The sequence below is a fragment of the Manis pentadactyla genome, chromosome 16 (assembly GCF_030020395.1).
Source record: "Manis pentadactyla isolate mManPen7 chromosome 16, mManPen7.hap1, whole genome shotgun sequence".
NCBI classification, from domain to species: domain Eukaryota; kingdom Metazoa; phylum Chordata; class Mammalia; order Pholidota; family Manidae; genus Manis; species Manis pentadactyla.
Window position 1 is genome coordinate 68258544 of NC_080034.1, and position 26493 is coordinate 68285036.

General features: G+C 47.8%; 1 protein-coding gene across 1 annotated transcript in view; it reads right to left on the minus strand.

Moving 5' to 3' along the window:
• Positions 1 to 1217: 1217 nt before the first annotated feature.
• GMDS (GDP-mannose 4,6-dehydratase) overlaps positions 1218 to 26493 on the minus strand; it is a 775818-nt gene continuing 750542 nt past the window's right edge. Inside the window, exons 10-11 of the mRNA XM_036888688.2 lie at positions 1709 to 1777; positions 1218 to 1591 (exon numbers count right to left, since the gene is read on the minus strand). Coding sequence (XP_036744583.1) covers positions 1529 to 1591; positions 1709 to 1777 — 132 coding nt within the window. The 3' untranslated portion in view covers positions 1218 to 1528. The remainder of the gene's footprint in view (positions 1592 to 1708; positions 1778 to 26493) is intronic.

A 26493-nucleotide genomic window follows, 5' to 3' on the forward strand; every position in this document is an offset into this window, starting at 1 on the left:
GCCTTCCAGGGACCATCTGTTTCCAATTAGCAGCATCATGATTGGGAGAAGGTCTGTCCTGGGGCAGCTTCTGAGAACCGGGTGGGCCAGCTCAGGCTGCCCCAGTTCTGCTCCGTCGAAGCCCAGGCCGCCCCTGGCCAGCATGCCTTTGCAGCTACTTGGGCAGCCGCACAAAGGGCCCTCTTTCCTGCCGCCAGCCGCTGGGGCCCAGGTTCTCCCCCAGATCATAAACCTGCTGGTGAAGACATTCAGAAATAGTTCACCCGCACTCACGTGAGCATGTGCAAAGGCTGGAATTCCATTTGCTATGAAGTTTTTATTTTCCTTGGAGAGGGAGTGAGGGGGAGAAGAGTCCTGACCTAATTTGTTCTAGGGAAAAATACTGTATTTCATGCAGGTATATACACATGTATACAAAACCTTGCTTGCTGCTTGTGGGTTCCCTATGACTGTGTGTCCACCTGCCTTAAGCTGTGCAGATAGATGCACAGTCCCTGGCTCAGGAGCACATACCTGGGGTCAAAGCCAGGCACCCTAATTGATGCACTCAGTGAAACCAGACCCAGTGGTCTGAGGCCCAGCTGTCAACTTCTTTATCATAATTTCTAATTAATGCAGATGTAGTTCAAGTGCCCAGTGTCTGGCATATATTAGGCACCTAATATAAGTTCACTGGCTAAATAAAAATTAGATTTAAAAAGTGAACTAGTGCTGATAAGAGGTTGGAAATAGGTATTGTGTGAAAGATTCTAGACCACTAGGAAAGGCATGGGCTGAGAGATCTCTGGGTAACCCAGGGGCTTCGGCATGGAAGGTTCCAACAATGTTTACTTACCTTTAAGTCTCTTCTTCTAGCCCCCCTCTATTCCTAAACCTTCTTTGGGGATGATGGTAGAAGTTCCACCTTGGGTTCTAATTATAGGGAGCAGAGACCAGAGAGGGTGTGAATACCTCCTTTCTTCAGGAATTGGTTTCCAGATTGGCTGGATAGAGTGGCTTACTGTCTCCAGGAGGGGGGAAAGAAACGTCCCAGGCAGACACTTAGGCCAGTCCAGCAAGACCAGGCTCCACTGCAGCGGTCTACCTGCAGGGGCTCTCTCAGGAGGCAGGCCTGAAGGAAGCTATTTGACTCCAAGGCATGAATTTGGGTGTTTTTGTTTTGGCCCCTAATAGTGGCTTTTATAACTTGGAGAAAACATCGACAAGGACTCTGTTAATTCTGGTTCATAGAAAGGCCATTTTTAATAAGAAAAGAGAAAAACAATTTGAAAGCCCCACAATTTCAGTTGTGGAATGACACGATTTCAAGTAAAGGGGGCATGTGATTAAAATATCTTTTGATTTCATAAAACTGTTCAGAGGAGGCCTCGACAAAGGGAAAGCGGGCCAAGGCCGGAGTTCCGCGTCCCGGCTGCTACAAACCTCGGCGCCCGGGTCCTGCCGGCGGGGACAGCGCGGTGGCGGTGAGGGTCGCAGGCACGGCAGGATCCGCGCCCGCCGATTCCACGCGGGCCGGTGGGGGCCGCGCTCAGGCATTGGGGTTGTTCCTCATGAGCTCCACGTCGGCGTCCACCATCTCCCGCACCAGCTCCTGGGACGCAGCACAGGGGTGGCTGAGGGCGGCGTTCGCACCCCCTGTCCGGGCACTCCCGCCCCGCTCCCGGACCCGCCTGCCCGGCCCGCTGCTCCGCTCCGAGGCGTCACTCACATCGAAAGCCACCCGGGGTTTCCAGTTCAGCTTCTGTCTCGCTTTGGTGCAGTCTCCTTGCAGAAAGTCCTGCGGGGCAGCGGGAGAGAGAGCAGACGTGGTCGGGGACGGCCGGGACCCTCCCGCCGCTGTCGCCCGCGGGCTCCGGCGCGCCCCGCCCCGCTCCGCCCCTGCTGTGTCCCAGCGGGGCTCCCGGCCGCTGCTCTGCAACCGTGTATCCTGCGAAAGTCGCGTTTGCAGCGCGCTGCCCAGGTCCGCGGGGCGTGAGGACGACTCGTCCCCAGCCCGCCGCCGCCCCCCTGCAAGCCCACCCCCGTAGGCGCCTAACTCGGCGAGCCAAGCGGGGCCGCGGGCAGACGCTCCTCCCGCACCGCCCCACCCCGCTCCCCTCCCTCCCCGCACGGCCGGGTTCTCCTCCGCCCCGCCCCGCCCGGCTCCTCTCCTGCCCGCCCCACGCCCCTCCGCCGAGGTCTTCCCGCAGGGCCCGGCTCCGGTCCGCCGGGCCTACCGCCTGAACCCGGCGGCGGGGGCATCAGCGGTGTGGGGGCTCGCGCCCCAGGCCAGCCCCCGCGGGCGCCCTGTGCCCAGCTGACCTAGCCTGGTCAACCCTGGGCCCGCGGCGAGCGCGGTTCTTCAGACGTCCCGGGAGATCTCAGGTCTCACTGCGTCCAGCACGTGCACGTAAAACGAAACCGAAGTTTCACAAAGCAATCCTTTCCCTTCCTGTTCAGGCGCACTACAGAGAGTCTTTTCTATTCTATGCTATTCTGTTCCATTCCCTCCTATTCCTTAGAAAATGCCGATCTCGACCCATTTACTTTGAGAGTGGGTCTCAAGACCACTAATGAGCTGCAACCAGCCGTTTGGAAACGCTGCTCTGAGGAGCAGGCGCCTTCAGCTCCCTCGCCTTCCCTCGACCGGGGCTCCTAACCGCTCGGACAGACCAAGCCGGCGTTCCGAGGGACCTCCAGCTCCTGTACAAGAGGCTTGATGCACGAGTTTCCCGCCGGAATCCGACAGGGCTTATCAAAGTATAAAACATATCAAAAAGGACACCAGTGGCTCAGGGAGAGCCTGCCTTCTGCGCCAGCAGCGTGGGGACGGCACTGAAAACCCCGGCCTGGGGAGTCTCACCAAGTAAGAGATTCCTTGAAAGGCAACCGACTAAAAGAAATCTAAAGAATAACTTGATATTACATCTCAGCCCTTACTCACTGATTTCGTGTTACAGTTCTTTGAACACTAATGGAAAAGAACATTGAAATGAGAATTTCAAGATGGTTTACAAAAAGAAAGGAAGAGAGGCAGGAGGAAAGGAAGAAAAAGATAAGAAAAATACCTTGAAATAGGCCATTTTTGGGGGTAAGATAAACATGTAGCATTTCCATACACAGACGTATTCATCAAATAGTACAGAAGATATGAATCCTCAAAACAGAAGGATCTGAAGGCAGTGTGAAAATAGCTGAACTTTAATCATGGTAAATACCATTAAGAAAAAATCTGAGCTAGACACAATATTGAAGAACTACCTGAAACCAGTTACTTCAAGGGAAAAGTACCCGATGAAGGAGCTGCAACTGAAAGCCTGCCCACCGACTTTGTTCAGACTCCCTGAAAGGCGGCAGGCACAGGGTATTGCTACAGATTCATGATGGGAAAGGCCACCAGGGGCTGGGCAGGACCTGCTTGGCACCAGATCCTTGGCGCTAACCTCCACTGCTAAGCCTTCCACGCTGAAGGGCACCTGGGCGCTACTTCTGTCTGTGCAGCAGCTCTTATCCATGGTTCCCTTTTCCTGGTTATAGTGAACTGTGGTCAGCTGAGGTGGGAGGCAATATTAGCCTAACCCCAAGCACGGTGCCCACGTCATTCACCCCGCTGCATCTCACCACGTAGGCATTTTATCATCTCATATCATCGTAAGAAGGGTGAGTACAGTACAATATGATATTTTGAGAGAGGGAGAAACCACTTACACATAACTTTTATTACAGCATATTATTATAATTCTTCTATTTTATTATTATTTCTTGTTATCTCTTCCTGTGCCTCATTTATAAATTAGACTTTATCATAGCGATAAGGGGATGTATATATAGGAAAAAACGTAGATAAACTGGGTTTGTATGATCCCTAGTTTCTGGCATCCACTGGGGTCTGGAGCATATCCCCTGAGGATAAGGGGGGACTACTGTACAGTTTGCTGGAAACTGTCCTCTAACAGAGCACATTCAACAACTCTCACTCTCAATCATCCATCAATATTATTAGGCTTGAATATATCAAACTCCCAAAGGCTTTGCATTTTGCAATATATTGAAGTACTGATTTCTTCTCCAGAGTGTTAATAATAGTAAAACAAGTTATTTCTGCTTGTCCTAAAGTCCATATACAAATTCAGGAAAAGTAGGATACAAAAATTCATAACTAGCAGTTTGACACAGTGTTGCACAGAGCTGGAAATATAAGTGGAAAAACTAATCAATTTATCTTTGCTCTCCCTAAATAATGTGCATATACTTCTACAGTACCTCTGTTTTACTGGAAGAACCACACACAAATATTCATTCCTTCTTCCCAGCGGGAGCTGTGAAATGTGGTGTCGTGAAGCAACACAGCCCTCTCTCAGTCCTATCGCAGCCACACAGCCTGAAGAGACATGGTCATTGTTCAACCGAGTAACACTTGCTGTAAATCAACCAGCATTGCATAGGATGCAATTCATGGCTCTGAACTTACAGTTAGCAAAACCCTGAAACCTTGTTTGGCTTCAAATGATCTCAGTAGGCTTGGGAAAGGGAGTTTTGTATTGTAATTATGTTTCCTGTATTTTTCTACAAGTAACTCATAATATAAAAACAACTAGGGAACTATAATTAGGGAAAAAGAAAAATGTTTTTCAAAAGCTTAGTAACAGACATTGCTACCATACACTGTAAAAGTATTTCATTGAAACCAGAGACGCACCCAGTTAAACTTCCCAATTTAGTTCTGAGCCCAACTCCTACATTCCACTCCAGCAGCTTACTTTAACCCTCTGCCAAGGCTCTGTCTCCCTGAAATTTAATTAGACCAAGAGACCTTGTGAAGGAAAAGGATGAGGTTCCATCAAAACAGAACTCGGCTCTTTCTGCCAGCTGCTACTGAGCTGACAGCTACACTAGCTCTGTGCTTTTGCCCAGGCAGCCTTTAGGGAAAGATCAAGGGCATCTCTTCTTGCTCGATGCATCTCTTCCCCTGGAGGCTGTTCTGACTTTCTCCTGCGTTGCCTCTTAGAGGAATGGTGTGGTAAATGGATTAGTCTGCAAGGTCTGGGGCACAAGGTGTACTTAAAGGGCAGTGTGGGGAAAGTCTGGCGTGGGAGCACTAGTGGCTCTGGAAGGATAGCAAGGACATGGAAAGGCTTCTCTTAGTAAGGCCCCCGCTAACTCGAACAGAAACAGATGGTGGAAACCGTGCTTTTGTGAGGACATAGGAGCTCTTCCCACAGGACTCCGCTGCGGGGGGTGGGGGGTAAGGGACCGCCACAGTGTAGTTGCCTTTTGCATCTCACCGATCCTCCCCACTAGGGTGAGACTCATCCTAAGGATGAGAGAGAACAATATTATTTTTTGACAGTTGAGTTCCTTCTTTATAGGCTTAAAGCCATAGTATAACAATAGTGGCGAAAGCTGAATTATAGTGATGATTTTAGGTACAGTTTCCCCAATGGATTTTGTGCACTGGGTGGTCTGGAACTTTCCTTTAAAAAAGAGACAGTAAAGCTCTGAGAAAAATTTAAAGTATTTCTAGTCAATATGACATTTCCTGAACCTCTGGCTTCTGGTGTCTTCACTGCTTCCATTGTTATTCCTTAGGTGAGCTATACAGTTTCAACATGCAATTCATGATTGTCAAATTCAATTAGGTTTAGCTGAGCATTTTACAGCAACAGCATGAGCAAGGAGAAAAAGTGTATGTCCAGATGCCTGGGTCCCCTTCACTTTTCTCAGACTCCCTGACTACCGTTGACTCATTTGACCTTCAGGAGTTGTCCTCTAACTGCTTCGTCCAGGCATAAATCCTGAAGGCCCAGCGCCAGGGACCAGCATTGCAAACAGCAGCACGGGAGGTGAGCGTGTTTTGCTGCAGTAAGTTTTTCAGGCTTTCCTGGCTTATGTTCTTGTTATAGTGAACTGATAAAGGGCCAGACCAAATCCTGGAAAAGTCATTAAGCCAGTTCCTGAGCCCACAGCAGTTAACACAAAATCCAGAAAAGTGGAGACCATGCCGTGCTATTATCTTCTACTCAAACTTCAGTTCCTTTTCCTCAAACCTCCTGGGTACCTTCTCATCTCCATCAAGATAACAACACATTTTTATATTGCACGGGTTAGTTTTCTTCCCTTCCTCCAATCTTATTTTATTTTGATCATTATTTAACACATTAAATCCCTTTGATACCCACCCACTTCCCCTAAAATCGCTGTGGAGAATGTTATTAAAAAGATTGTATCATAGAGGACAACTTTGTAAAGTTTAGTCTCATTTCTTTTTCTCCCTTTTTCATTGAGATTGTGCTGGGAAAATTTTAATGTTTATTTCAAATTGTGTGTTGCATACCATGATTCTTCAACAGGTCTACTTGTGAGGTTTGCAAAGGACATCCGTTTACGTGGAAAAATATTTTAAGAGTGTGAGCTCCTTTGACAGGATGTTGTTAAGTGTCTAATGTGCACATTGAAAAGAAATTGGCTCTTGAGTGCTATACATAAGGGGAAGATGTATAGACAGGATGTTGATAAGGACAACTGCCTAAGACTGATGAAACCCTGGTTAAACATTTTCAGGAATTTAAGGTGTGGAGTTGCGAGCGGCACTCGATATTCATTTCTTTCCTTCCATCTTTCTTAAAAAAGCAAAATTAAGGAATAACTCACGTTCTAAGGGAATAAAAGGAATGCCCACAAATCTGGGTCTTGATCTAACTTCATGCTAATACAGAGTGATCAGGACAGCTCTTTACTCTTGGGGAAATGCTTCTCTTTAGAATGACAGAAATGCTAAGAAAACAAAAACAAAAACCCCCAACAAACTTCAGTACAATGGAAGATTTAAGGCTGCACAGAATATCCCAGCTAAGATTCAAGATATGCAACTGAGAGCCAGTAGCATGGTAACAAAGGAAACATGAAGTTTGAAAGTTCCCCAAGAGAGTCTGCCACACAGGATGTCTCTCACGCAGCACTGTAAACCCTGCGTGCTCCCAGATAGATCATTTGGCTTAAACCTTCCTAAAGAGGGAGCAGATCTCAGGGCAGGAAGAAACACGGCGGCCTTCCTAATGCTCACGAACATTTCTCTTCCCTTTTACTGCTGTATATCAGCGCAAATTGAAGTCGAAGCCAGGCCTCTCCATTAATGACAAGGGGTGATAAGAGACGAGAAGAAAACAGCGGGCGTCTCGTCTGCTCAGGAAGCTGGCCCTGGTGGGACTGTACATCAGCAGGGGCTGACAGCGAGCTGGGGGAGCCTAGACAATGCTCGGGCTCGGCCTCAGGGAACCTGAGTCAGTCAGCACCAGCTCCCACGAGCGCACTGACAGTGGAGATAAAGTGGCAAAGGCTGCAAAACAGAGCGAGCTGGCCCTGCATTGTGTCCCTGTCCTCAGTCACCGGGTGGAGGCCGCTGGGAGGCAATTGGCAGAGGCAGCGCATATGTGCCCTGGCCTGAAACTTGGCAAAGCCTCACGTTGTCACCACTGCCACCTCCACTGGTGGCCTGGCACGTGGGCCCAATTAGTATGATTCAGGAAGTGCTGTCCTGGTCTCTGGGACCCTGGGACTCCTCATTGGCCCCATTTTTCTGGGCTGGGGACCACTTATTTTCAGTTGATAGAATTTGTCATTGTAATCAGCGGCTGTTACGAGCGACCATCGACACATCTAGAGGCGTGTCCCAGACACAGTGGAAAGGTCTACCTGCCCTGGAAAGCCTTGGAAGGCAAGTGGGAATGCTGTCTTCTTTATGTGTCCACTTGTAAATAAAGGTGATAAAACAAAATACTCACTTTATAAAGGGAGAAAGCACTTAAATGGCATTTATAGAGCAGCCTGTGTAGAGACACAGCTTTTTTTATTTGTATTTTAAAAATATGGTGGCATAAAAAGAGAAATGCAGTTAGTCAAAAAGGGCTGTATAGGACAGGCAGGCAGACAATCATGTAGAGAAAATACAGGACTTAAACACATTAATTTCCTTTTAAATAGAGTTAAAAAGTATTCTGGGGAAGGTCCTTTCAGGCAGACCTGCTGGAGACTCACGGAGCTGAGGGCGGTGGTTCATTCTCTGTGGTCCCTGTGCCCCCTGCACTGCGCCGCGCCGAGGCCCAGCTCCTGTCCCCAGCTGCCAGCCCAGCGGCCTTTCCTGGGGGGAGTGGAGCAGGCTGCCCTTGGGGCCCGTCCAGTCTGTGCAACAAGACTCTGGTCTGAGTGGGCTGAGCTGAGGAAAGCATTTCTCAGGAGCTGTTCCTAGTAGCTTTTGGGGAGCTGTCTACTCATGGGTGGGCCTTTAATAGGTTGCTTTAATTAAATAAAATAAGCAAATAGATTTAGGGGATGTACTGTTGCATCATACACATTTCTGAGGTATACCTGTTCTCCATCTGTAAGTGTGATCATAGAGTTAATTTTGGGGGGTTGTTAGCTTTATTTCTTGATCCCTGGTGCTCACAGGAATATCAACTTAGGGGAAACCAGATTAAGTACTGTAACTGGAGCCCTCTTGATTCTGATTTCTTTGCTGATCTTGAACCAGCTGATCTGGGGGGCTGACTCACAGCTGTAATGCAGGGCCAGTTAATGAAAGGGAGATAAGATTGTCGGTGGCCTCAGCATTCCAGGCTTCAAAGCCAGCACCATCTTCGTTGGAAATTATTGGTTACTGTTAATAACTGGATATGGGGTGTAAAGAGTTACCCATGCTAGTAGGAGGTGACACGGACCCTGAGGAAAGAAGATAAAGCACTTTAAGTGGACCCATTAAAGCTGTTGTGACATAATTGGCAAGTGCCACTGTGGAGCACGAGACACGGGCTGCCTTTCTTTGCCACTTAGTACTTCCTACCCTCAAAGCACTTTACACACATCAGCTAATTAAACCTCAGACAATCACATTCAAAATGCAACTCAGAAGATCCTGTGTCTGTTTCAGGCGGCCCCTTTCTCAGGGATGAAAGCACGGAGTGTCTGGGGATAAAGCCCAGCTCTGTCACAGCCGCTTACCTTCCGTCTGCTCTTGGAGGGAGGGCAGCGTCTCACCCCAGGAGCAGGTGCGGGTGCAGGAGCCCCCTCAGCGTGCCAGGGCAAGGCAATTTTTCTTCAGTTTGTTAGGAAATAGACATCACCCTTAGAAAAGACCTGTCCTCTCTTTGAATATTAGCACTGAAGAATATAGTGAATTGGCACTAAAGAATAATATGAATGCCTCTGCAACAGAGATGGGATGTTGTTTTCTTTGGGGCTTTTCTCAACTGACACAGTACATTAGGTCACTCCATTTAAGAAACCCCACTTCAGGGACCCATCCTTCCTTCACCGTTCTCCCCAACCCAAACAGAAGTGCCACACAGGGTCACTCTGCACACACCCACACCTTCATTCAAACATTCACTCCCTGGATGACTTCTTAAGAAACTCTAGGACTAACCATGCAACTAACCACATCCACATTCGTGCTTTTTGATTGCTTCTCTGGGGGCTCTTATAGTTGTGGAAAAATCAAGACAACTACAATGATATTTGTTAGTAAGGTTTTTGAAAGGCATGGAGAAGGGATGAGTAAGATGACCCTAGGTTCTCCATGATCTCGTCTATCCATTCAGTTGGTTTCCTATTACTGTGTTCACAGGATTTTACCAGGTTGTTGTGTATCCATCCTTTTTTCTTCCATATCTTTCTAAGGGAAAACAGAAACCTATACCTGAATGCATCTAGAGAGATACTTAAACTAAATAACCGGATTACTGTGACAAAGCCATCTAGTGGTAGGGTTTTGGACTAGGCACCAGGATTTCTGATTCTTAGCCTAGCACCAAAATACTCAGTGGGTCAAACCCTCCCTAGAAAGTACCGTAAGCAATATACTTTATGCTACATTAATTTGAGTGGCAAAGAAGTCTCTAAATAATAGACTGCATCATCGCAGGGAACTATCAATACACTCCAGTGCGAGTGAAAAAGACACAGAAGAATATATATATTGTATGACTCAATGTGTATGCAGTTCTAGAACAGGTAATCTAAGGATGGTGACAGAAATCAGATCAGTAGTTATAGGTAAGAGGGCCAACAGGAAGGTGCAAGAAGAAACTTGTGGGTGATGTACATGAACGTAGTGTCACACTAGATAGTTAAGATCTTTGCATTTCACTGTACATAACCCATATCTCAATGACTAAAGATTCTTAGACATCACCAACACGCAGCCATCACTGGAGAGACCTGGATTCATTTTGAGGCTCAGCTACGTAGCTATGTGAGCCACAAGCCTCAGATTTCAAATCTACACAATGGTGAAGACACTGGTTATCTTGTAGAGTTGGTATGAGAACTCAAGGTTACACATGGCAAGTAGCTAGCACTATTTTCTAATTCATTGCACACCGTTACAGCTAGCTATCATTGCTTATATCACTAACATGTAGGGGAGAGCTATTCTTTCAGTTTCTTGTAGTAACATCATGAATGAAAATGTAATCTTTTGAAGATGTTTTATTATAGTTTTCCTTTTATTCTTTTATTTTACTTTCACCCTGCATCTCAACCTAACTTCTCCTATTTTCAGATCATCATTTTTGAATAATTTAATCACAGTATATAGGATTTTGTATTCTGCTTTTCTCCAAATGTCACATGCCCTTGATTGTTTGTTGCCAAACTTTTATAGCCTTAGACACTGGGTAAGTCGCTGTGGGCAAGACAAGGCTGTGACCACGAGCTTATGTTCCAGCAGGGAGAGCTGGTCAGGAGTGCAGGAGACATGAACAGGACCATTTCAGCTGCTGGGAGTTTCAGCAGAAGACTGCCGAGGAAGTATGCTTGATAAAGAGTGGGAAGGCTTTCCTAAAGAGGTGACATTTGTTCTAAGATTTGAGTTTCAAGGAAAGCTAATCCACGAAGACCTGGGGTAGGAGGGTCTTTTGTGGACACCACAGGTACAAAGGCCTTAGGGAGCAATACACTTGGTCTGAGGAGCAGAGAGAGAAGGCCACTGAGGCTGGACAAAGGGAAAGAAGGGGATTGAGTCCAAGACCAAGTTGGAGAAGGAAAATAGGTCAGATCACATCTGGCCTCCTGGCCTTTCCCAGCAAAGCCATGTTGTCACAAGATCCTGTTCTCTAGGCACTGATTGTCCCTTAGAATATCTGTAGGACATAGGCCACATTATAAAGTTGGTTGACTTGATATAGTTCAGAAGTCTGATTTTCTGATGCCAGTGTAATTTTTTAAACTAAGCATGGGACTGACTTCTAGCTATATGTTTTAAAAGAGTGAATGAGTTATTTTTTTCTAGCATGTTCCAAGTCTGATGCACAACACCTTTCCCTCCTAAAAAATTTCTAACTCTTTCATGTGTTTGGGCCACCCCAACCTAGAAACATCTGGCCACTCTTGAAGGGATTAGGTCCAGGCTACTGCAGTAGAGTCAGGACTGTGCCCAGCTGGCCCGCTGGACACAGGGCCTAAGAGACCTCCTGGGGCCACAGGGCAGGGCCTGGCTTCTTTTGGCCAAACCAGGACACATTCCATCTCCTAGGGGCTATTGAGAAGGGGCCCCACCCTTCACTTCCTTCTGCATGAGCAGAATCTGGTCTGGAGTGAAACTAACTTGCAGCTCCCCTTGCTGGCCAAGGGGCCTCCCTCTTCTCCACTGGCTCTCAAGAGCATGGTGTGCAGCACCGAAGCTTGCTTGAGTTTTAAGCATTTTTTTTTTTTTTTTACCAAATTCTGTGTATGTGTGATGTCTAAAGTTCTAGACAATTACCAAGAAAAAAAACTTGCCTTCAAAATTTTTAGTCCTTTATATTGGCCTACTACATAAAGCATGGAATTTGGATCCTGTCTGGACCGCTGGAGGGCTCTCAGCCCTGTCACAGGCCTAGTGCTGCCAGATGTCTTTGGACCTCATCGTGGGCATGTGTGAGGTCAGAGGTGGGCTGGAGGAGGGGAGGAGGCCAGCTGAGATGGTGGCCACAGATGTGGTGAGAGATGGTAGTGGTCCAGGCTAGAGGCCAAGCAGAAAGAGGACTGGATGGAGCGGATGTGGGTGGGAGGGAAAAGGATCCAGAGAGAACTCTGAGAATTTGCACTAGAATGAGAACCTTTTCATTGCTTTCAAAGACGCTGTATGAACTTACAATGCTACCAGCACAGTATGAGTGTAACATTTTATCACGACCTTGCTGGCATTAGATATCATCTCCTTTTCAAGGAAACCTCTCATTTTCATGATTATGAAATAGAGACTCTTTCAAAAGATCACTTTTGTAAAATTACCTACTATCTCTTATATCATTCTATGGAATGCAGTATCTTGTTCTGAATCTTGATTTGATGCCAAAGCCTCTTAGCTGAGGAAGTCTGTGTAACTTGGAGGAAGCGGCTGGGTTTCCACAGGCTGCAGCTACGCTCATTGACAGGGAGGTGAGCAGAGGCAGCTCACCTGCCTCCATGGCCCTGGCTGGCGGGCCACAAGCAAGGAAAGGGTTAAGTCAGACTGTGTCCACCAGGCCCTCCCAGCACATCCCACTTTTAATCTGCGGCTGGTGGCAGGAGGAAGTCCGAGAGGTGGCCTTTCACATGACATCATAAAAGCCTGATTTATCGCCAGCCACCAAACATCTAGAAAATCATAACATCCTTTCAGGAAAATGCGGTGGAAAATAATCAGGTTGGCTTTGATGAAAGCTTTGGTGGGGACTCCAAGTGTGACACTCTGCACAGTAACCCTTGGCAGGTGCTGTTTGTGCTCAGAGTGGCCTTCACTGACAAGGCCGGGAGTCTGGCTGGCGCTGCCCGTGACGGAGCGTGGCTTTAACACCCACAGATAAAATACAGAGTTTGGTGCCCACTCTGCAGCTCGCCTACCCACTTCAGTGTATGCAAAAATGCTTCGGGAATGATAGCTCTATCCACATGAGGAATTATTAAGACATATAAAGTTTACACCCTTTCACGTAAGTCACTGACATAACAGCAATGCCAGGCCCAGTGCTTTGCATACTGTGTCTCGATTTGCTCTTCTCTGTGTTTTCCTAGGACTACCTCTAGGACATCACTTTTCAGTTAATACTCTTCCTGTACAGCATTTCCACAGTGGTGTGTCACTGTGGCCACATTCTCAACATTTAAGGGGGCTAAGAGATGACAGAGCAGAGACACTCCAAGATGTCAGGAAATAAAGGGATGACTCGTGCCACAAGGAATCTACACTGTTTGCATCTCTACATTGTTTTTCTTGCTCAGTAATTTGATAAAACCACCAAGCAGGAACCTCATTTTCTTTGATGTGCATGATGTATTTCACAAATAAACACAGGAAAGAGGGACAAAGGTGGACTAGAGTTTTGGATTATTCTAGAATTCTGGCTGTCAATTCTACAGTAGACTGTTGGCATAGAAGCTAGACCTAACTTTGCAAAGGGATGCCAACTCTGAAGGTCCTGGGATTCGTGAATTTGGGGCAAGAGTGGTATGCTGAAGATTGGGCACAGACTGACAAAGGGCTAGTCTGGGTTGGAAGGTTGGCAAAAATGAAGACTTGGACAAGTTCAAAGTTACTTTTACTTTGTTTTACTATATGTAATTGTGTCGTGCAGACTTTACAGGATCAAAGATTCCCATGAGCAGACAGCCCTGTAGAAGTCACTGCAAGGCTGGTGCTCAGCATGCCCCATGGAGGGAAAGGACCCCTGGCTGGGTGAGCTGGGAGCCTAGGCTGACACCATCACCCTGGAGGAGGGGCCTCCTTCTGCTACAGCAAGTAGCCCTAGCCAACCCCCTATTCCATCCTTTCAAGTTGGATTTTTGAACTGGGAAGGCCTCCCATGCCTGCTCTTCTTAGGATTCTGTACAGGGATCAGGAATGACATGGAAGGGAGCTAAGAAGAGAGGTGAGGCCTCATCCTGGGCTTGCCACACAAGTTCTGTGACTTGAGGTTCCTCTTATCTGGAAGTGAGGGGGCAGTGGGACCCAGGAACTCTCAGACCCTTTCTCTGAGAGGCTGCTCACCCGTGCTAGGACTGCTAGAGCTGGCACGGGCACTGGGGGCCCTGTATCAATGCCTCAGGGGTTCCACCCTACAACACCTTTCCAAGGACAACTCACTGCCTCCCAGGGGCTGTGGCAGCATCAGCTATCATGCTCTGCTCCGGCCACACCTCAGTCTGGCTCAGCCTCAGTGCTGAACATGGAGTTCGCTCCTGAGTGAAGGGGGCAGTGGGGGGGAGCTGGGAGCCTTGGCTGGGTCAGGTGGCTGAGGGTGGTGGGGCCTCTCCAGCCCTGGCCGCACTGCACGTCTGCCCAGTAGGCTGGTCGTGTGCTTCTCAGGTGGCTCCATGCAGAGGGCACCGGTCAGGAGGCCAGTGACCGAGGGCAGAAGCATGGTGTTGGCAGTAATGTGTGGCATGAGTTCCTGAGGGAACTGGCACCTCAAACCATGCCCAGAAATCACCCCACACATTTGGGCAGCTTCTATGCTAGCAGCCAAACACTGATCACTTCAGTTACCTCACAGTGGAAAGCGGACTCCGGTGTTACCTGACAGCCCTGGGTCATGCACGGCACTGAGGCACTGAAGGATACATAAACAATGGTAAAAGTGAGGAACAAATGACCCACTGATGCAGATCATTGAATGGCCTGCCTACTGGGGACTGCTGCAGGGTCAGAAAGCCTCTGCTCAGGGCTCTTAAGTGAGGTACCCTCTGCAGTGGGCCAGTGAGCCTCCCCTGCTCCCCACCTCTGACCCTTCAGGACTCCTATGTGGCAGGGTGTCGGGCTGTCATTCACCTCAGAAGTTGGTAAAGCCTCTGGGTCCAATCACTAGTTTGGGGTCCCTTAGAGTTGGCAATTTATCAGGCCCCTTCTCTGCATGTGCTGTGTGTCAGACTTCGCGTGCCTCACACCTGTCTAACCTGCTAACGATGCTGTGTGGTGCTGAGGAAGGCAAGCCTCTGGTGGGTATCTTGCCCAGCATCACCCCTCAACGGAGCTGCCTTCAGAGCAGGTTTGTCTGACTTCGAAGACCAGGGGGTCATCCTCTTTACCTAGCTGCCCTCTCGCAGGGTCTCCACTCTTCAGAGTGGCTGACATTTGATGAGAAGGCATGGCAGGCCCAGCATACCTGGTCTTGACGTGGATGAATTCCTTCCCTAGAGAAAAAGACCCTGTTAAGGCCGTAACAGAAGAGGAATGTGCTTTCACTCTGTAGAGGGCCAGAAACACTCAAACAGAAAGACTACTTGTGTACATTATAGATTAGAGCAGATACAGATGCGGAAACCTAAGAGTCAGAATAAAGAGGGGGCGTATCAAGAAATGCTAGGCTGAAATAAGCACATGACTCTTTAGGTCAGAGCAGCAAACGCTGAAGAAGTTTGATGCAGCCTTGACGTCAGAGCAGAAGTCAGTTTGTTGTTTTCTTAAGCTGGAGGTGAACCTTGCTGAAGAGAAAGTATCTTTGTTTGGTAGATACATCGATGTCATTTTGTCATAAACTATTGATTCCTCAAGCACCGTCAGGAATGGTCACGGTGATAGGCTTTAGGAGCAGCTGAAACAGACAGGTGGGCCCTGTGCCATGAAGGGGTACTTTCCTACCTACGCCTGCCACTACTGGGCCATGAGATTCCCCATGGACTTCCTCCCAAAAACCAGGCAGAGGGGGGATTCTTCCAGTAACTGCTGTTTTCTAGAACCAATACTGAGATGCCTGATATGGGAACTCTCTCAGTTTGGGGAACTTCCAAATGGCCTTTGCTCTGTATCTGACTCCTCAGGATACACTTTTCCAACTCAAAGAATTCAAAAGAGTTTTTTGGTCTTACTTATGCCACTCCCAGGACTATAGCTATTCCTCAGGGCACACGGCTTTTCCGTTTCAGGGTCTGGATAGCGAAGGAGACCTCTATAGATATTTGGAGCCAAATATATGGACACGAGGAGAGCAAGTCTGTAGAACACAGGGTGTCTAAAAACTTCATCCAAATCTATGAGCTTCTTGAACTTGAATAGTGAGGTCTCAGAGAGGAAGACCTCTGATTGTTGCCATCAGTATAACAGCAGTAGTGACAAGGAACAGTTACCACAAAACAGCTGTGTGCATTTTATTGTTGAAAAGAACCTTCCAATCATATTTCCTCTGTAACCCTGGCAATGTTCAGGTACTCATGCACTCAAAAGCCAGTATCTCTGGTCCTCACAAAGCCCAAGGCCCAGCGGCGGAGATGCACAGGCAAATGGAGGTGGGACGAGTGTGGGGGCAGGGAGAGGGCTGACTCTTGCCGAGAGGAGGAAAATTTGTGGTGGGCCTGAAAAGTGCCTGTCTGGAGAGCAAATCCTTAAGGGATGTGCATATAGAATCACTGGAGGATTTTGGGAAAAAGCGCTAGGAGGAAGCCACCCTCACAGTGGGACTGAGGAGGGGACTGCGGCCAGCAGGGGCCAGGGGACTTGGAAACACCGCCCTGAGTGGCATCATGAGCAGTGAGCAGGGTAAGGAGGCAAAGAGCAAGGAAAAAGGCGGTCTGGGGGTAGGAACTGTGGGGACAGGGCTGGGACAGGGTGCTGGGTGTGGTGCACCTCTAGGCACACAGTTGTCACAGCTAATTTAGCATGAGATTTGGTGTTGGACCTAAGCTGAATCCCAGTTCCAAGGCTTACTCTCTGGGTCCCAGTTTCATTTCATAAAGGTCACCGATGATAAAGGTTAGAGATAATCTAAGTGCGGAGAACAGCACCTGGCGGCAAGCAGCTCCTCAGGAGGCTCAGTGACCGTGGGGTAGAGCACTTCGGCTCCTCCAGGGCCCAGAGAAGCCAGTGGGGTCCCTCTGAGACTGTCCAGTGTCACTGTCTGGCAGCGCCCTGCAGGGACCTCTGGTTCTAGTGGTCAGCAGCCTGTCGCCACACTGACATCTGCTCGGCCTGCAATGTTCCCCCTCCTCCTCTACGCTTCCTGAAACCACACCCCTGTAAGAGCACGTGGGAATGAGGCGGAGAGACTCGGGCAGAACTTCTGGGCTCCCTGTTTGCTGGATGAGTCTGGGCTTCTTAATTTGCTCACCACCCCAAACCACGGAGAGGATATGATGGGAGTGCTCGTCACATGAGGGCCTCCCCGCAGGCTGCTCCTCCTGTCCTCACGGCCCTGAACTTGCCCCACCCTTCTTGTGTGTTCCACCTCCTCTGCCTTTGTGTCCTCAGTGCCACCTGGGGCTGCTAAGCTGATGGTCAACAAGACAAACACAGCTCATGTTCCACTTCAGGGGTGCTGGCTGCACACAAACCGGACTGGAAGAAAGCAGGTTGCTGTAAGGGCCACGATGAGAATAAAACTGAGTAATGGGGGTCAGGGGTGATGTTTAAGCACAGTCCTCGTTGACGTGGTGAAGCAGCTGACAGACTCCCAGCAAGCATTCCAGGCAGGGAGCAGCTTGGTGGTGAGGGGCTGGCTGGCCAGAACCCCCTGCAGCTCAGAGTGGCCCATGTGGGTGGTGTGACCATTCACAGGTGGAAGTGAACCCAGGATGCAATGATTTATAGCTTTGTCAAAAAAAGGCTTCCTAGAAGCATTTTTTCCTCTGGGTGCTCACCAGACCCTATGTATGCAGGTGGCTGCGGGGGTTCCCTTGAGGAACCTATTGGCCACCCAAGGGCTGGAGATTGGACTGGACTCTTTTTAGGACATCCTGGGAAAGGGCTGGAGGCCTGAGCAGCACAGACACCCTCTGTCAGGAGTTCCAAAGCCCTGGGGCCTCTGAGGAAGCCCTGGGCTCACCCAAGTCCCAGAGCCACCCGGCAGTGCCCTCGAGTTCCTGGAGGAGCGAAGCAGGGGCTGATACCCTAGGCTCCTCTGGGATAGCCTGAGTCCCTGCCCCCACACTCGTAAAGATAAACGGGGGGGGGAAATATACTCTGCCAACTGGCGGCACACAGGAATGCTGCGGGGAGGACCTGGCTGGGTCACTGAGTAGAGGTCTTTCAGGAAAAATTTACCTTCTTTCTGCCACAGGAGGGAAACACCTGAAGGGCTGCTTTGATCTTCATCAGGTGACTCGACACTGCTCCCACCGTCATCTCTCCGAGGGGCGTGGGAGAGCGGCAGCACCCAGGGAGGCATGGGGCTGGGGGGAGCAGCGCCCTTGGCGGCCGAGCTCGGTCCTGAGGACTCGGGGCTCGTGCCCCAGCGGCCACTGCTCCAGCCCAGCTTTCTGAACAGTCTCTCTGTCCTTTTCCTTTCTTTCTGAAGGATGCATTCATTTTAAAGTAAGGTTTTCAAATCCTGTTAACCTTCCGTTTAAGATGTGCATGTCTTGGGGGCTCCTGGCACCTCTCTGCTTGCCATCTTTAAAGGGGAAATAGAAATGATTTCAACAGCTGCCACACCTTTTCCCCCACAAGACGTGAAATGTTCAAAAGCTCCTCAGAACCCAGATGAAGGTGCTGACGTCACCTGCGTCAGGGGTTTCTCGGCAGAATGAGCTGATTCGGGCCGATGCTTCCACGCCCCGCATCGCCCTTTTCTTCCACCCTGTCCGCTCTCTGCGTGGAAGTCATGCTCTTCGGATAGTGGTGGACAGTAGGAAGCTTCATTTCTGATGAAATCTGGCTAGTTTCAGGCTTTTAGCGCACCCCAAAGTTAACAGTTCCATATCTCTTATTCTGGTCTGCCTGTAATTTTTGGTTTTGTGGAGGAGAAAAGGAATTTCTCCTTTTATACCTTAAAATACTGCCTTCCTCAAGGTTAAGGCCAACCTGCCCTTGTCCTCTAGGTTAAGACCTGGGTTTCATGCCAACCATAACCTTGAGTTATAAATGGAGTATGTTTTCTCATCCTTACACAGGGTAATGTTTGACTTTGTGAAACCTGCCTTCCTGATCTGTCTGCAGTGCCTATGTGAAAGCTGTGCAGGTCCGTCAGGGCCCTAGCCAGGCTCCCAGGGGCCTACAGGAAGGCAGCAGGGGCGCGATGGGGCCTGACGCCCACAGAAGGACCCCTTACCTTCCTGCTTCACACAGATCCCTTCCTCACTCTGAGCTTTTGCTTATTTTTCTGTCATTTAATATCTTTCCTTTTTTGAAATAGCGACTTACGGGGACTCCTCAGCATTAGCCGCCTCCAGCCCAGCCTTGGCAGAGCGGACATAGCACACAGGAGTGTCTGCGAGGAGGCAGGCTCCAGGCATGCTGACTTGGTACTTCCTTCTATTTTCTCATCTTGTTGCCTTTATCCACCTCCAGCTCTGCAGAGAAGTCAGTGCTTCTCAATAAATGGTGTAGCCTTTGTGAACAGCACAGTCAGTGGGCTCCTCAGAAAGTGTTCTGGGACCACCTCCCCAGACCACATGCCGTTTGAGGGTAGGGGGGATGTACTACCTAGCCTGATATCCCTGTGGCCCAGCCCATGTCTGGGTACACAACAGACACTGTAAGGATAAGGGCCGTCTCCTTAAAAGGAAGCCCAGACTGTCTACACACAAGCGGGATGCTTCCATGTCCCACCTGTTTCTTGAGGTTCTCTTGCCTCAATTACTACCATTGCCAAGTGGCTCCCAGGTTAAAAGGCAAGTGGAGCCCTTTCAAACAGTGAGGGAAACAGAGAAGCACACCCCAAAGGTGAGCACTCCTGGAGGACATGCTCTGGCCTCGCTTCAGCTGGCTGGCTCCCAGGGCTCCCAGCGGGCCACACGAACGCCCTCTGGCCACCTGCTCCAGCCGCGCGGACCAGGCTTGGGCCTGGCAGACCCACCGCACAGCACCGATGCTCAGCCTACAGCCTCCGGTCTGAGGTGTGCTGCCCTCCTGCAGAGGCCAACCCCAGGAAGCTGCCTAGGACACCCCCGTCCTGCCTGACAGGAACCTGGTGCCCGCTCCTGCAGCCGTGACTGGGCCTGTCCACTCAGCTGACACACTGCTGCCTCACAGCTGCACTGGGCACGAACTCTCCCCTTGGCCTGGTTCCCAACCTTCCTGCCTTCTCCTCTTGGTTTCTGTAAATGGGCCCACAGAGCAGCTAAACTCAGCTCCACAGGAAGCGTGAAGTTTTGTCCCCGACTGTCCTTTCCTCCTGCTTCCTCACTACCCTGCACTTCTTCCTCCCTTTTCACCTTTCCTGCTTAAAATTCTACCCATTATAAGAGATCATCTAAAGTTCTGACCCACCAGGTACTGGACCAATCCCTGCCAGCCTCGGGAAGGAGACCCCGAGAGAGCTCAGCAGGATGGAGAGGTCTGCTGCGGACCTCACAGCTGGGGGTGCAGAGCCAGGGCTTGGCCCCAGGCCCCAGGCGTCTTGTCACAGTCCCTCACTGCCTCAGGGCCACAGTCTGGGTGAGGGTTCCCTGGGACCCTGCAACCACAAGTGGGTGCAGCCCCTTTATAGCTGTGTACCCCACAGTGCCTACGAGCCTGGCGCCACCACTCCTGCTATAGTTCCCACTTTGGCACGCTCGTATGCTCTGCAGCTATTATGCCGTCTAATTCTTAGGTGCGAGACATCATCTCTATTTTGCAGATGAGGAAACTGAGGCTTAGTAAGTAACTTGCTTAAGGTCACACACGTAGTGAGTGGGAGTGGAGCACATGAGCTTCAAACTCTGGCCTGCTTTACTCCTAAACCCTTGTTCTTAATCACTGCACTTTCCTTCCCCAACTCAAATGAATAAAATCCCCCAATATGGGATTTTAAACTGATTAATTCAGTAAGATATAACCTCTCCACCAAATTCTTAAAATTACAGGACATCATATTTGCTGTGTGACGTGAGAAATGGAAGATGCAGGAGACCCTGAGCAAGGATGGGGAGTTCAGATGCGGGAAGTTCCCCGAAGCCAGGCAGTCTGCAGAGCTATCGGGAGCAGTGGGTCTCCCTTGGCATGTAGGGACAAGAATTCAAGCAGCCTTTTCAAATAATTTAAAACAGGGTTTCCCAGGAGACTGAAGGGCCTGGAAGCATCCTGCAGCTGAAACTTTGGTTACAGCTGCAAACCACACAGAACAGTGGGGAGATAAGCACGTAGGCCAGTAGTTGCAGTTCCTGGACAGGGGTGGCTAGTGGGGACAGTGCAAGACAAGAGCGAGGAGACATATGTACCCACTTCTCTGTGGGACAGCAGGGAGAGGGTTCTGGGCTGTGTCCTGAAGAATCATGGAACCCTTCTCAGGTCAGGGTGGCAAGGACAAGCCATCCCTGCCTTGGGAACTGCCCTTCTCTTCATCCTGACCTCCCACACCATGCCCATCCCTCCGGAGCCAGCCTAGATGCCACCTCCTCCCAGAACATGCTGATGCTGAGTAATTCGGTCTTGCTTTGACTTTGGCAGCCTCATGCTCAACTCACTGACGTGGTCTGAATTGTGGAGGTTCTGCAAGGGCAGCATCTTCTCCGTGGTAGAGGGACTCTGCCTGATCCATTATCCACCCTGTGCACAGCTGGCTACATATTTTGCCTACAGTGAGTGCTCAGGATCTATTTATTGCAAGAGTGGCCAAACTCCTCGTCTTAAGCTCTTTCCCCTCATTGGATGAGAATATGCCTGGCTTCTGTACTTTGGGCAATGGTTCATCGTATCTTCTCTTTTCAGGATTTTTCCACGATTATTCTTTAGAAGTGACAGAGAAGCAGTGTGGTTATTTGGGCTGCACTGTCACATCTCTGACAGACCTGCAACATTTCGGCAGCCACCTCGACCTTAAGGAAACCTTTCTCTCCATGTCATACTTTCTGAGTTGCTTACCTAGTTGCAGTTGCCTATGGAGCTGCACTCAGTATTGCAGGAGGCTCTATGGGCTATTCTTACATCACTACTGAGGACTGCTCCATAGGTATGGCTTTATTTCACAATGACCAACACAATGTTACCAAATTTATATGAGAAAAACAGAAAAAGACTCAGATCTGCTAACTCCTTATTTCTCCTTAGCATGGTAAAGAATGGTTTTGAACACATGTTAAGAATATACTATTAAATTTTCCTCTATGCAAGGAAAAGTATGACTCTTGCTTTCTCAAGAAAAATGCAGAGCTGTTTTGCATAGAGAATTGTCAGATCTGTTAAGTTTTGTAATACTGTAATTCACAGGTAGTCTAGCTAATTACCGTTTCCAAACATGGAACTGTGACTATTAACAATTTTAAGTGGGATCATTTTTGTAAAATAGCTGCATTTTAGAAGTCTAAGGGTAAAACTATTGTGGTCACTGGATCCCTGTTAAATTTTTTTCTGGCCATCAGAGACCAGAAGAAACCTTGCCAATAAAGGATCTAAAACAGTCTTCTTCTTAGAGCTCTTCTTAGAATTTATTAGCAACACTATACAGAGTCAGAAATAAAGAGAACATTAGTTTATTTTCTTAAGCAACCTTTTAAAATACACAAATGTAATTGTAATTTTTATATTTTTTTATAGTGTTAATTTATAATATTCCTACAAAGTGCTATTCACAAGCTAAGGTTCAGGCTAAAAGCCACTTGCCGTACTGCTGGGTCTCACAGATACAGGAGGTAGGCACTGACCCTCTCTAGTCATTTTAGACTGACACTGCAATGTATTCTCAGGGAATCAACAGTGGCTTTTACGTGGAAATAAGCCTGCTTTACACATGTTGCTATTCTTCACCTCAATCCATATTTCAAGTATGTGTCATTCACTCGGCTTAACAGATAAGAAAACTCTGTCTCAGAGGTCAATTTGGGAGGTCAGAACATCTGAAAATTTCTCACTCTCTAAATTTAACACATTATACTTATGCCAACAACATTAAAAATGTTTGTAATACTGTGCATTTAGCTTCTTTTAGAGCACATTTAATAATACATTTTAATTTTCCTAGTAATGCATCCAATAAACTAAGATTCCTAGAGGAACTGAAATCCTCTATTATTATTCCTTATAACATGAAAGCACATTACACAAGGTACAAATGAAACAGACCCAAATGTTCTTGTCCTAATTACAACATCGTAGTTATGTGCAGGCCAAAGGGCATTTCTTCCTTTTGTTACATTCCAACTTATTCTTAGACAAAAGGCCAATTACCCCAAGTTTTTCTTTCCAAACCATCTCTATTTCTGATGAAAAGTTTATTGCCTCCTTTTCTAATAAAGACATTTCTACTGTGCTTCAAAGATATCCCTTAGATACAATAGTCCTAATGGCTCTTTAAGAAAATAGTTCTAACATGTCCTGATTTTTTATGTGGGTGACCAGTTCCTGGTTTCACAGAATTTTCCAAATTCACCTTTCAGAGAGCACTAAAAAGAACAGCATGGAACTTCCCAGCATGTCTCCTGGCAGTGAATTTGAATCTCACCTTATAAAAAGGCTGGGGCAAAGAACAACCTCTGTGGGCCTCAGTGCCTTCAGCTGCAGAGGGGCAGAGCTGGGCTTGGGCGAGGGCCTCTCGTGGCTCTCCAGCTCTGAGACTGTAGCCTCTTCCTTTCCTCATCTCATTTTGTGGGGGCTCATGTTATGGTGTTAACAGCAACAGCAGCAGTTGGAGCACTCAGAGTTTGAATTTTTGATGCAGCTGGGAGGCCGGCAAGGGCTGAAGGGATGAGCTTCTGCTCATGGCTCTAACACCTCTCTTCTGACAGCATTTCTAAGGATCCAACTCCATGCCAGGAAAAAAACGTCTAGTGCCTATACATTCATTTCTTTCTTACTTTAAAAATGGGAACAGGCTCCTTTAAGTGCTACCACACTCAGTCAGTGCATCCCATCTGACGGTTTGTTACAGCGGCACCTATTAAAGAATACATGTAATATGCCACAGTCCATTGGCAGAACAAGAAATATTCAAAGGAGTCTCTTCTTGTTTCATTTTAATTACCAAGTAGGATACACTACAAGTACAGAGGGGGAAAACTTCTCTGAACTAACTGTCTACCAATTAAATGTTTTAAAGAATTATGACAGTCTTGCTAGACTGAAAAGAAATGAACAAAAAAGGAACATACCCAGAGACCATGCCATGCCCTTGAAGGGAGGCAGGACCGGCTCCCATGCCTGAGACAGAGCCAGGTCAACAGTGAAGGCAGGTGACTGGACTCCCTGGATCCTTCAAGGGATGGAATCTAGGCTTGGCATTCAACAGGTACATGTTCCCCTTTGAGTACCTTATCTTAATACTTATGGCCATACTAGGTTTTACCATCAGCACAGTGTGCATACTCCCCTTAGATCTGATCAGGCAGGGAGCCACTTTGGGGCTGGCAGCCTTGTACCTGCTGTGGCACGTAGGCAGCAGCCCACACTCACCCCCATGGCTTGTTCTCACCATGTCTTAGCTCACACCTGTCATGCAGGTTAGAAACACTCAATGACGAGGTCAAAAAGTCAGGATGATCGAAGGGAACACTCCAGAGTGAAGTGGTAAGGCCAAGCCAGTTTTCTCATGTGCCCTACCACACTCGTGTTCTTTGATGTGCATTTCCAGTCTGTCCAGGCGAAGGGCAGAGAAGGAAAGAAGAAATTCTCCCAGAACTCCCTTCTAAGATGGGACATGAACCTTGGTTTTGGGTTCGTGTGTCACCAAGGTTCCAACTCTGCTGGGTGCACAAGCCCTGAGAGTAAAGGAGCAGATGTGGGCGCCTGTCACCGGGGGTGAGAACACACCTGGATCTCCTGCCCAGGAGATCTGAACCCCAGATGTAGCTGAGCCAGATTTGTCACTCTGCCCCCAACTCTGACCTCAAAGTGGGTGCAGACAGGAGCCTCAGGTAGTGTTATATGGGTGTGGCCATTCAGTCTTTTAATGTTTCTTGGATGATCCTTCTTGTTACGTTTAAATGAAGCCATGATCTCTGTCTCACAGAGTTGTGAGGAGGGTTAAATGACATAGTGCATATGAAATGAGATAACGATATACTGTATATGAAAGCCCCTAGACCTAGGCACTTGGCAGCGATAGTATTCATTCTTCCTTCCTGTCCTAAACATACCTGCACAAATGCTCTTTTTCCAAGCATGCATTGGACAAAAAAAAATGAACTTCAACATCATATGCTTAATTAGCTGTCCTCTGCCCTGCCCACGCTGGGAACCAAATGTTCCTGTTTTATGTTCCCTTTCCTGATAGTAACACAGAGTTCAGGAACATAGATCTGAGCATTGGCTTGGTAGAACTGGTAGAAAGCTTCCTAGGAATATTGTCCTTCAGAAACTAAACTTTGTTTTAGCGAGCTCACATACTGCTTACATTGTTCTTTTTGTCTGTATTCTGTTGTTTGTCTTTCCTTTGCTTGTTGGATGTGCACAGGCCACCACATACACAGGTGCTGCCCTGGCCTTCTTCCCACCCTTCATTAGGTGGCCCAATACTGCCCACTTTCAGTCCTCCACATCACCAGCCTATGGGGTCCTTAGCTTTACTGTGTCTGAACTTGGCCTGTGCCTCTCATGGCTCCCAGGTGTCCTCATGCTGGCCTCACACGTTCTCCTCTGATCCTCATGGTCTCACCCTGATACACTCAACTGGTGTCACTTCCCATTTATGCTCTTGATTTATTTGTACAATTTGTCTTATTCAAATTGGACTGTAAGGTACTCTTGGAAAAATTTTTTTTTCTTTTTTCGATGATCGAAGATGGTGCTGTGCTTATAATAAGCCTTCAAAAACAAGCGCAAAAGACACAAATAAATGAAAAGACATCTAGTTCACAGATTACAAAACTTAGTATTGTTAAGGTGACAACACTCCCCAAAGTGATCTACACATTCAATGCAATCCTTGTTAAGATCCCAGTGGAATTTCTTTCAGAAATTTTTCATAAAATTCACATGGAAGCTAAAGGGACTAGGAACAGACAAAAGCATCTTTAAAAAGAAGGACAAAACTGGAGGTCTTACAATTTCTGATTTCAAAGCTTATTATTAAGCTATGGTGATCAAAGCACTGTGATATTCACAAAAAGACTGATGAATAGACCAATGGAAAAGAAGAGAGATCCTAGAAATACACCTTCATATACATAGTAAAATGATTTTTGACAAGGGTACCAAGACTATTCAATGGGGAAAGGACAGTCTTTTAAACAAATGGTGGTGGTAAAGCTGGATATCCATGTGCAAAAGAATAAAAGTAGACCTTTATCTTATACCATACATAAAAAGCAACTCAAAGTGGATCAAATATTTAAATTTAAGAGCTAAAATTACAAAACTGTTAGGGGAAACATTTTAGACACTGGATTGAGTGATAATTTCTTGGACATGACACCAAAAACACAGTCAAAAAAGTGAAAGTAGATAAACTGGACTACATCACAACTGAAAATTTCTGTGTGTCAAAGGTCACAATGAACAGAGTGAAAAGGCAACCTACAGAATGGGAGAAAAGATTTGCAATTCATATATCTGATAAGAAGTTAATATCCAGAATATACAAAGAACTTCTACAACTCAGTAACGATAGAACAACCCAATTAAAAACTGGGCAGGGACTTGAATAGACATTTCTTCAAAGAAAATACACAAATAGCCAATAAGCAAATGAAAAGATGCTCAACATTATTTGTTACAGA